The sequence below is a fragment of the Mesitornis unicolor genome, unplaced genomic scaffold, assembly GCF_000695765.1.
Source record: "Mesitornis unicolor isolate BGI_N332 unplaced genomic scaffold, ASM69576v1 scaffold15651, whole genome shotgun sequence".
NCBI classification, from domain to species: Eukaryota; Metazoa; Chordata; class Aves; order Mesitornithiformes; family Mesitornithidae; genus Mesitornis; species Mesitornis unicolor.
The window spans coordinates 2,715-12,477 of NW_010163226.1; the positions used below are offsets into that span (position 1 = coordinate 2,715).

At 36.6% G+C, this 9,763-nt stretch overlaps 1 protein-coding gene across 1 annotated transcript in view; it reads right to left on the reverse strand.

Moving 5' to 3' along the window:
• The window catches only part of LOC104547993 (little elongation complex subunit 2-like), a gene marked incomplete at its 3' end in the record, with an annotated part of 10,303 nt that extends 1,070 nt beyond the window's left edge, over positions 1–9,233 (reverse strand). The window contains exons 1-6 of the mRNA XM_010193892.1: positions 9,185–9,233; positions 8,311–8,489; positions 6,722–6,851; positions 1,110–1,194; positions 964–1,014; positions 112–367 (exon numbers count right to left, since the gene is read on the reverse strand). Coding sequence (XP_010192194.1) covers positions 112–367; positions 964–1,014; positions 1,110–1,194; positions 6,722–6,851; positions 8,311–8,489; positions 9,185–9,233 — 750 coding nt within the window. The remainder of the gene's footprint in view (positions 1–111; positions 368–963; positions 1,015–1,109; positions 1,195–6,721; positions 6,852–8,310; positions 8,490–9,184) is intronic.
• Between the last annotated feature and the right edge of the window lie 530 nt (positions 9,234–9,763).

Genomic DNA, 9,763 nt, shown 5'->3' on the forward strand with positions numbered 1-9,763 from the left:
GCATTCCTGTCCCCAGTGATGACAGATAAAAGCACTAACTACGTATCCAAGGGACTGACATAGATTATTTGAGAAGAGCTAATCTGCTTTCCCATCAAGCATGACACTGACCTTCTGTTTCCACACGGCTTCCTGGGGTGCAGGTGGAAAGGTGCATGGAACTCTTCCACAACTCATGTGATAGGGCAAAGGAAGGCTGGGATCTAGTGGCACCCATGGGACTGAAAGAGTGGCAGGTACAGTAGGCAGATCACAATGAGCTTTATGTAAGTTATATGATGCTCTCGTCTTGTCAAGAGAACTCCTGTAAATGGCAACTGATGAATCTCCTGCAGCATGGGTCAATAAATAAGAACCTTCCTGCAAACTAAAAAGATAAAAGTTCAAAATGAAAAATATTACTTATTCCAGTTTTGTTTCATTTGATCAGGACAGCTACTAAGTTCTTAATGCAGAAGACACTTGCAGACTGAAAACCTTGAAGTAGATAAATAAAGAAAGAAAACGAAGGAGGAAGAGAAAGCGTTGCAACATCGTACAGAGAAAGACATGCTGTTGTAAGTCAAGCTAAGCAGAAGGGAATACAAACAGTATTATTTCCACAGATTAAGAAAAAAGACTAACAAAAAACAGAAGTCCAAATCTTAAATGTCAGCCTACATACATAATACCACAACTCAGTCCTGTGAACTGTTTAATCAGCTCAGAAGTGTCCAGTCTCCTCTCTTGTGGTTCATAAAAATCAAATTCTTTTTCTTTTCCATCATTTATACAAAGCCTGTAATCCTAAGCACATTTTCACACAATACTGTATTACACTATGCTAGACCTAAAAGAATCTGTAAAATATTTCACGTATCTGAAAAAATAAAAATCAACCAGTAGACAAGTGTTCTACAGAAGAAAGAGGACGACCTGGGTAACGTTGCAAATAAACAGAATGAACAAGAATGGAGCACGCACTTGGAAACTTTCTTCAAGACGTGATGAAGTATGTTTAAGGAATTTGCAGGCCTGCGGAAAAAAGAAAATAATTACAGAAGTAGTAGCTTGCAAAGCTTGTTATGGTTTTAAATTAATTGCTAAAAAACCCTAGTAAAAATACTCACTTAATCAATCCAAGTTTTTCTCTTAAAACTTCTGGAGAAATCTTTTCTAGCATAATAAGCTTTGACGTAAAAGCATCAATACGTCCTGAAAAATATTAACTCCATTAATACACTAAAATAAAACACACATAAAAGCATAATTTGCAGACCTAATGCACTTCAAAATGAATAAAAAATTTTGCTCTTTTACAGCACAGAACAGAGAGAAGCATTTCTCAGCAGTGCACAGTAACAGAAAGTAAAATGTTCAGTTGCTTAAAGTACAGACACCTGTCTTTGGGCAGTCTTCCCAAATCAGGGAGATGCCCATGATTCTAGCAAGTGTTGCATCTTGGGTGATGTCTGCGATACACAACCTCATCTTGCCGCAACCTTAATCTCAGCAGTTTGATCCTTATCACCTTTTGATCCTTATCACTAACCTTCCTCACTGGACAGAGCACAAAAGTTTATCTTTTACAACAAATTTACTTTTGAGTTTAATGTACTTGGTTTGCTATTCTGGTATGCTATACAAACATTTGTGTTACTTGATTTTCTGGGGATTCTGTACCTTCATATCTTGATTCTTTTTTTTTTCCTCACCTGAAAAATTACCATTTACAATTCAGGCCTTGTTCATGGCAAATCATTAAAGACTGTTTGTCTCTGACATAGCCAAGGGCAACAACCCAAAGCTCTCTTCATCACATTTTTAAAATAAAGGCTTTAAAGAATAGCTTAGCCCACATTTTCACTTGATAAGCAATAAAAATCATTAGCATAGCTTATACAGATGTGGTGATCATGCCTTACCTTCAGGTTCTCTCTCATGTTCAGTTTTCACAGAAATCTGTTCTATTCCAGCTCCCACAAGGAGGATGAGAACTCAATATAGTAAAAGACGACCTAACTCAGTGGAATTTACTGCCTTACTACAAATCTGCTCTCATAGGAAATGTACATGCTTCAATTGTACAGTTAAAACTGCTAAGCTAAAGGACTTCACATTCCAAGCTAAACTTTCCTAGCAATTTGTTAAGTGATGTGTACGAAGAACAAGTAAGGACTTTCATTTTTAGCAAATTAAAACCAAAAAATGCACCAGGACAACTCATTTTTTTAAACACCTTACATTCCTTACTTTTCTTGATAACAGTATTTTGTGCAAGACTAAGCACATATTCTGCATCGCTGACTAGAGGAAAAACTTGAAGCCAATAAAACAAAAGGCAACAAAAAATAAATTTCTGTTCTCTAGTCCTTATCAGCCTCTCCTCAAATTAGAAACTTCTCCATTTTTAAACGCACTGACAGCATAGCTGTGGAAAAAAAAGAAAAAAAAATCTACAAACCACTCGTCCCTGATTTATATTGCTGTATCTTATATCTGAGAAGTGACTGACTGAAAACACTTGACATTCAGTAAGTTATCCATACAGTAAGCACTTTTATCCAACTCATTTTTTAAATAATCTTTAAAGAAAGGCCAATATTATCTGATTCAAGTGAAGGTAAACCATTCTTTTTTGTGGTAAGTTTTGCTTAGGCACTTAATGCAAATAAGTGAATAATAGTTGGGGTTAAATGTTTCCATTAATCAGCAAAGCTTATCACAACTTTATTTACTGCTAAGATCAGGTACAACTACCTTATTTGGGAAACATGTCACACATTACTCCCTTTGCAGATGCAGGATGTACTATCAGAGTAGCAAAGGGACTTAAATCAAGAACCAAGCAAGGTGCTCTACTACAAAAAGGAGAACAGCACTCTCAAGTTTGATGATAATATCTCTGCTTTAGTGCAATCACTCACTACCTTCTTTGAGAACAAACAAAATTAAAAATTCAACTTAACATCACATCTTGCAATGTCTGCAGGAGGCCACTGTTACACTTCTGCTTTCTTTCTCATCTCCTGAGCTGGCAGCACTGCTGAGTCACTCTGCTGAGCTATGAGATTCCTCCCTCGGCCGCACAGAGCGATACAACACTGAAGAACAACGCTGGACAATTTATGAGGCACAGACCAAGGTCTGTGACTTTCCAACCATGCTTATTTGAAAATATAAAAGACTGTTGAGGCAGTGAATTATGTTCTTTCAAAATAAAGAACTCCTAAGTAATTTAACACTGAGGTCTGCAACATGCTCAAAGCTTCAATTTTAACAGCTTCCCTTAAGATCTATGGTCTCAGAACTGTCTGAACAAGAACGCAGGATGTAGCTACTGTTAGTAATGGTGAGATCACAGATTTCAAACAGTTGTTCCATGGTCTCACACTCATATTGCAGGGTAAATTTAAAAGGAGCAATAAGCCTATGGCTCTACTATGGTAGATTTAAAATTTTCTTTATTATAGAACATGATATTTCACTTAAAATAACTGAAATTATAGCACAATCTGAGAATTCAAGTCTGTTCTTCTACTTACACCAAACACATGGTAGCAGTAGCCTTACCTTTTAGGTATTTGATTAATGAAAAAGAATGAGATATTCACTCCATTTTAATTTGTCCGTAATACAGGAATATTATCACTCCTGGAGAATTGCCTGTGGAGCTTCAGGACAAAGGTTTCTGTTGCAAAGAGTCTAAATCAGGACACTTGCAACATTGTATTTTTCACAGCTCCCCAGCAATAAAAACAGAAAGGCAGAATTTCAGTTACCTTGCAATATTTCTTGAGGAGAGCAGAAAGAATCCCCAAGTAGAATATGATAATAGTTTCCTATTAAAAGCTGTGGTAGATGCTCTTTCCTAAAATGTATCATTTACTTACACAGATGTATTTTTACCTACCTCTATTAGAAACTACATAGCAGTATCAAAAATCTGCATTCCTCAACTTGCCTACCTGACTAAATCACATTCTGTCAGTATCAAAAGTTGGTGACACTCATGAAGAGTCTGACTTCGTATCTGTAGCAGAAATTTTTTTGAATTTTTTAAATAGTGGTGAGAGGGGGCCTGCCCCACACGCTGGGAGTATTAATTTACTGTGCAGGAAAACGACAACCCACAGTAATCCTGTGCTTCCCTGGAGCACACGTAAGAAGAACTCTTGTGGATGCTATGGTTTGCTGCTGAAAGAAAAGCATTCAAGAACTGACCAAACACCACTCTAATAACCAGTGCTTCTCAACATTCTCTCAATGACTTTTTATCCCAAGCACACAGAGACAGCATGTCGGAGCCAGGCCACTGAAGCCTGCCAACCAAGGGCTCTGCGCCCTTTTCACGGCTACCAGGTACCTATGAAAGAGACACTGAGGAATCTCCCTGGCTGGCTGTTTATGCCAGAACAACTCCGGAGGCACGCAGCCTGCTTTCTGCTATGCTCCTGAGCACCTCTATAAAAAGGGGCGTTGGCTGGATGAGCTTCTGCAAACTTCTGCATGCAAGTCATACTTTAAGTATCCCGTAACTGATGGGAGACTAGATAGACCCAACTCTTCCAGTTCGTGTACTTTGTAAGCAGATCAGCCCTCACTCTACGGTTTTCACTATTTCCTCACACTGTGAGTCTGAAAACGTTAATAAAAATGCTGGTAAAATTTTCTACAAGGGGCTACATTTCAGTGCAATTAACTATGCTCTTCTGCTTCCAAAAAAAAAAAAAAAAAAGAAAAGTGTCTCAGTACTGTGCGTTAAGCTAAAATTAGAAATGGAGAACTGTGTGCATAATTTTTTAGAGAAGGGAAAAACCACAAAAAAATACTCCTTTTAAAATTAGAAACATAAGTTCATTAAATGTGGACAGCAAAGATAGATGCGGTCAACAAAACTACCACCTCATTGGATTTCACATAAACCTAACAATTCTATGATAGGATGCAAAATTTATACATAAAAATTAAGAAAGAGAACTCAGCATTTTTAAAATATTATCCTGACGTGAGTCACCAACAGCAAAAGTACAACTGAGTGCACAAGTGGAAAGGTCAGGCAACTCCAGGCCACAACTGCTGCCAGAACAATCGTAAGAGAATTTTTCCTACAACAGGAAAGTGAGGCAGTCTCCACTGCAGAACAAGCACTTACTGTGAAACTGCCAAACATATTCTAAACCACATTTTGACTAACCCTTTGTTGCCGATTTTCCCTTTTAAAACCTTGTTGATTACAAGATAATTGGTATCAGAGAGCTCTCCATGTATTAAAAATGTTAAAAAAAACCTGGCCGCATTATTTTCATTTATCTACAGAACATACGTACCCTAAGAGACAAAGTTTCCTGACATTTAAAATGTCACAGTACAAACATGAATACGGCATTTTCTACAGCATATTTGTTAGTTAAACTTTCCTCACAATGCTGCATTTCTAGCATACTTGGCTTATGTGATTTTGGATGAACGGCCTTTACAAGCAAGACAGCTGTCAACTAACATTTCCATGGGTTTTAACCCTGATTTATTGGTGGTTTTTTTTTAATTTCTGTACTTTGAATTACAGCTGTCACCTCTTCCACACAAGATTTGTAGTTTCCCGATTTATTTTCTCTCAATGTTATGTTACTTCTCATTCACAGATTATATTACATTACCTCCTGTTTCCATACGCTGAATAATATAGGACAAGGACTACCAAGAGCTTCCCTTTGACAGGGATGTTTCAGGTCATGTCACTTATTAGGAAATGAAATTTCATGAAACAGTTAGATACGGAAAACCTGGAAAATGTGTTTGAGTAAGATCATCCAGTGTTCCAAACTCCTGAGGCATATCATAGCTATGGAAAGAAGTTTTCAATAAACTTATGCTAAGTATTTTTCTTCTTCCTGTTAGGGATTTCATTTCTGCAAAGCCATAAAATTATTTGCAGGGCCTTAGATATGAGACACATGTACACTGTTTTCCAAGCATGCAATTTCTCTTATTTCTGAACAACAGAAGTTGGTTTAGTCCCATCTTGCTTGTTTTCCCACATTCTCTTGTATCTTACCTGTCTACATGTTATCAGTGTAGAAATATGAACATTATTGCCTGCTCTAAAAGAAAAGTAACAATTGACCTTTTTCCATACTACAAACTCAAAGATCAAGGAATCAGTATCCTCTGAACCACATACCTCATCCTCTGGTCATCTTCTGTTTCGGTATGTAGTAACAAATTTATTTAAAATGAATTCACAAAAATATTAACATTACATTACATTAACATGTATCTATAGCTCACACTTCATGAAGAAATATTTTTACCACTCCTGTGATAATTCATGTTGTGTATGACTCAGTTAAAAAAAAACCAAAACAAACAACAGAAAACCACACCAAACAAAACACTCCCCCGAAAACACAAAAATACTGTGAGTTATGAAGACTACTAACTTCAGAGAACTAAATTCACACTTACAGATACATTTGTCTTTGAAAGGCAAATAAATGCAGTTTTTGAAAACAAAGATGAACAGATGCTATTAATCTAAAACTGAAGTTGAAATATCCTCATTCACCACTCAAAAGAAATTTTAGACAAAGCACTTATTTAAGATGAAAGTGTAAACCAAAATGAGAAAGTTAAAATAAATAAGAACATACGGAATATACCTTTAATAAATATTTTTACCTTGTTATTCTATGAATATTCAAGCATCCATTCTTAAGCAAAAATCAACACGTGAACTTACCAATATAGAATAAGCATTCAGAATGTAACATACTCTCTGTCCACAACCGACACACTTCACTTTCTGTAAGAGCTTCCACACCATAATAGGCTTGGTATTCTAGTTTTGGCAACAGGAATATTGGAGTAACCTTTAAAATTGAAGATACAAGAAAACCAGCACTTACTGTCCAAAAAACATCCATGGCTGAAGTACATTTTGTAGCTAATAATCATCACAGTCTTCCACTCCAGCTGAAGCAACAGACATTTCACAGACTTTGTGTGATGACTCACATTCTATGAAGCCTACAGTACAAACATCAGACTACAGAGACTCGATATAAAGGAAGGTGAAAGGGGGAAAAAACCAAAAGAAAACAAAAAGAAAAAAGAAAACAAAAAGCCCAGGCAAGCTTTTACAAGTAATAAAATTTTGCCGCTAAGTAATTTTTCCACACAACTAAATTAATTTGAAGTTCACATTTCTGTGCTCTACTGCTCTCTGCAGGAATTTAAGAAAAAATGCATTATTACATTTCTGATTTGCTTATTATTACTGGAACCCTGCCATGGATTCCCCTTGTCAGAATCTCACTTGAAATTAGAACCTAATGCTTGGACTCTCATTTTAAACCAAAGGCTAACCTTTGAGCATTAACACTCACAGAGAAAATACAAGCCTATTCTCACTGACAAACCACAGTTTAACTTTTAGCAGGAATTTAAAAAAATACACAATAGCGCTCAGTTTCTGATTAACAAACCAAGCAGCTATTCACAGGCATTTATAAGCAGTGGATCAACAGCAAAGAGATGGTATGTCTTCAAAATAAGATTCTGAGCATGGAATCTTAACAAGTAATCAGATCTAATTCCATTTCAACAAAGCATAAGCACCTCACAAAATGCCTGCCTGCCATAATTCTGGTATTCTGGCAAGGGAGATACCAAATCAACTTTGTTGAATGATTCAGAGGACTTATTACAAACTAATAAATTACTGAGAACTCCAGAATAAGCTTTTCTTCTCCTGATGTTACATGGAATATTTGGATTACACTTGCATTTAAAGCACTTCATTCCTTGTGACAAATGATCTGCTAAGATGTATACTGTATTTTTTTCCAAGCAGAATTAACAGGATTTCTTTTTAGCTTTACATGCGTCCTCTGTTCATTCTGTCTCCTATTTCTCTGTTTAACTAGGCATAATAGCAAGGCTGAATCCTGCTTGAAAGTATTTATGATCACGAACATTCTCAAAGCCCTGGGCCAAAAACCTAATTACTGCACTAACTTTTATGAATAGTGCAAACTGACATTAGTTTACATGAGGGTAATTACCCATGCGTATTATTGTCATGCAGTTGTAGTAAGAAACGCAGAATCACACTTGCTTATCTCCTAATCAAGTAGGTCTAAAGAAATCATATTCTTGCCTCTCTTCCTACAGCAAATATTTACTTAAAGAAGAGACAGATCATAGAGTTACAATTGAAAGGACTAACTGTCTGAGTGAAACACAAGGACAAAGAATGCCACAGATGCCAGCTGAGCCTAACTGTTAAAAAGACAAAACAAACGAAAAAGCAAACAGCAAAATCTGTACCTTTCGCGCTTTATTCTTTTTATGGTATCGTGGCACTGTCCTCACTTTTTGCACACTGCAACGCACAAGTAACAACAGATCATTCAAACTGAACAGCTTATACACCAGGTTGCCATCCTGAGGTGCTTCATACTCTGAAGGGTCTTCCTCAAGCATCTGAAGTTCATTTGGCAGCTTTCCTATAGAAAAATAAATAAAACAGAAAACTACAAGCTTGCACATTCTTTACAGTGAAATCACAGAATATTAGGAGTTGGAAGGGACCTCGAAAGCTCATCCAGTCCAACCCCTGCCAGAGCAGGATCACCAGACCAGGTCACACAGGAACACGGCCAGGCGGGTTTTGATGTCTGCAGAGAAGGAGACTCCACAACCTCTCTGGGCAGCCTGGGCCATGCTCTGGCACCCTCACAGGGAAAAAGTTTTTCCTTATGTTCAGCTAATGTACTTCCTAAAATTTTGGGATGAAAACCGTCTCATTAGGCACAAGAAGTCACATATTAAAAAATAAATAAATTTGGAAAATGTCTGCTATAACTTTACATATCTTATAAAGAGTGTATTTTTAAATATTCCCACATATTTTATCCTAATATTTTGATTTCCCACACAAACAGAGCTGCGAGAATCAATTCCTGTACAAACAGAGTGCAAAGGCTGGCTTTTAAGTCACAATCACTCCGCACAAATGAGACAAAAATGTTATTTACAATGAATACCTCCTGGGAGATGTCATTATCAGTTGGGAGCATCCCTTTATCAGTTACTGAAATAATTCAAGTCTCAACTTTGGATGGCAGTGTAAGCCTCTGTTCCAAATTGAGCTTGCTTCAACTTCAATTTCAATACTAGCACATTCAAAAGAAACACTTACTGAGATCTCGAAGTGCAGCTTTGAGGTAGGTTAACAAGTATCCCTGCATCTCTTCGAGATATTTTAACAAAGTGTTCAAATAAACAAGAATAAACTCTAACTTCCTTAAGATTATTTGTTGAAAATTCATCCAGTTCTGGTTTTTTATCCTGCGGATATGTGTAAATGTGTGTCAAAACTACACCTATAAACAGGTATTGCTGTAGTGCTATAAATAAATACATTTAACATTAAATTTAGAGTTCATGTGCAAAAAAGAGACCTGCATAGAGGCTTACCAGCTTGCTATAGAACTTTCAATTTGTAGAATTATGCTTTCTACTCTCCTGCAGTTCCACTTCAGCATCTTAGCAATAGTGGTTTCACTACCTCTATTTAAAAACACTACAAAACAATCTAATTCCAAACACCTGAATTCCATACTCTGAATTTTTAGGAGAAATAGTATCAATACTGTCCAACCCTTCAAACTGATCGAGGAGACAGGGTCTTTTAGCGACTACTAAAATTCAGTTAAATTGATAAAAACATTGGAGGTGTTAACACAGTTTCAAAGAATCATAGAATCCCAGGTTGGAA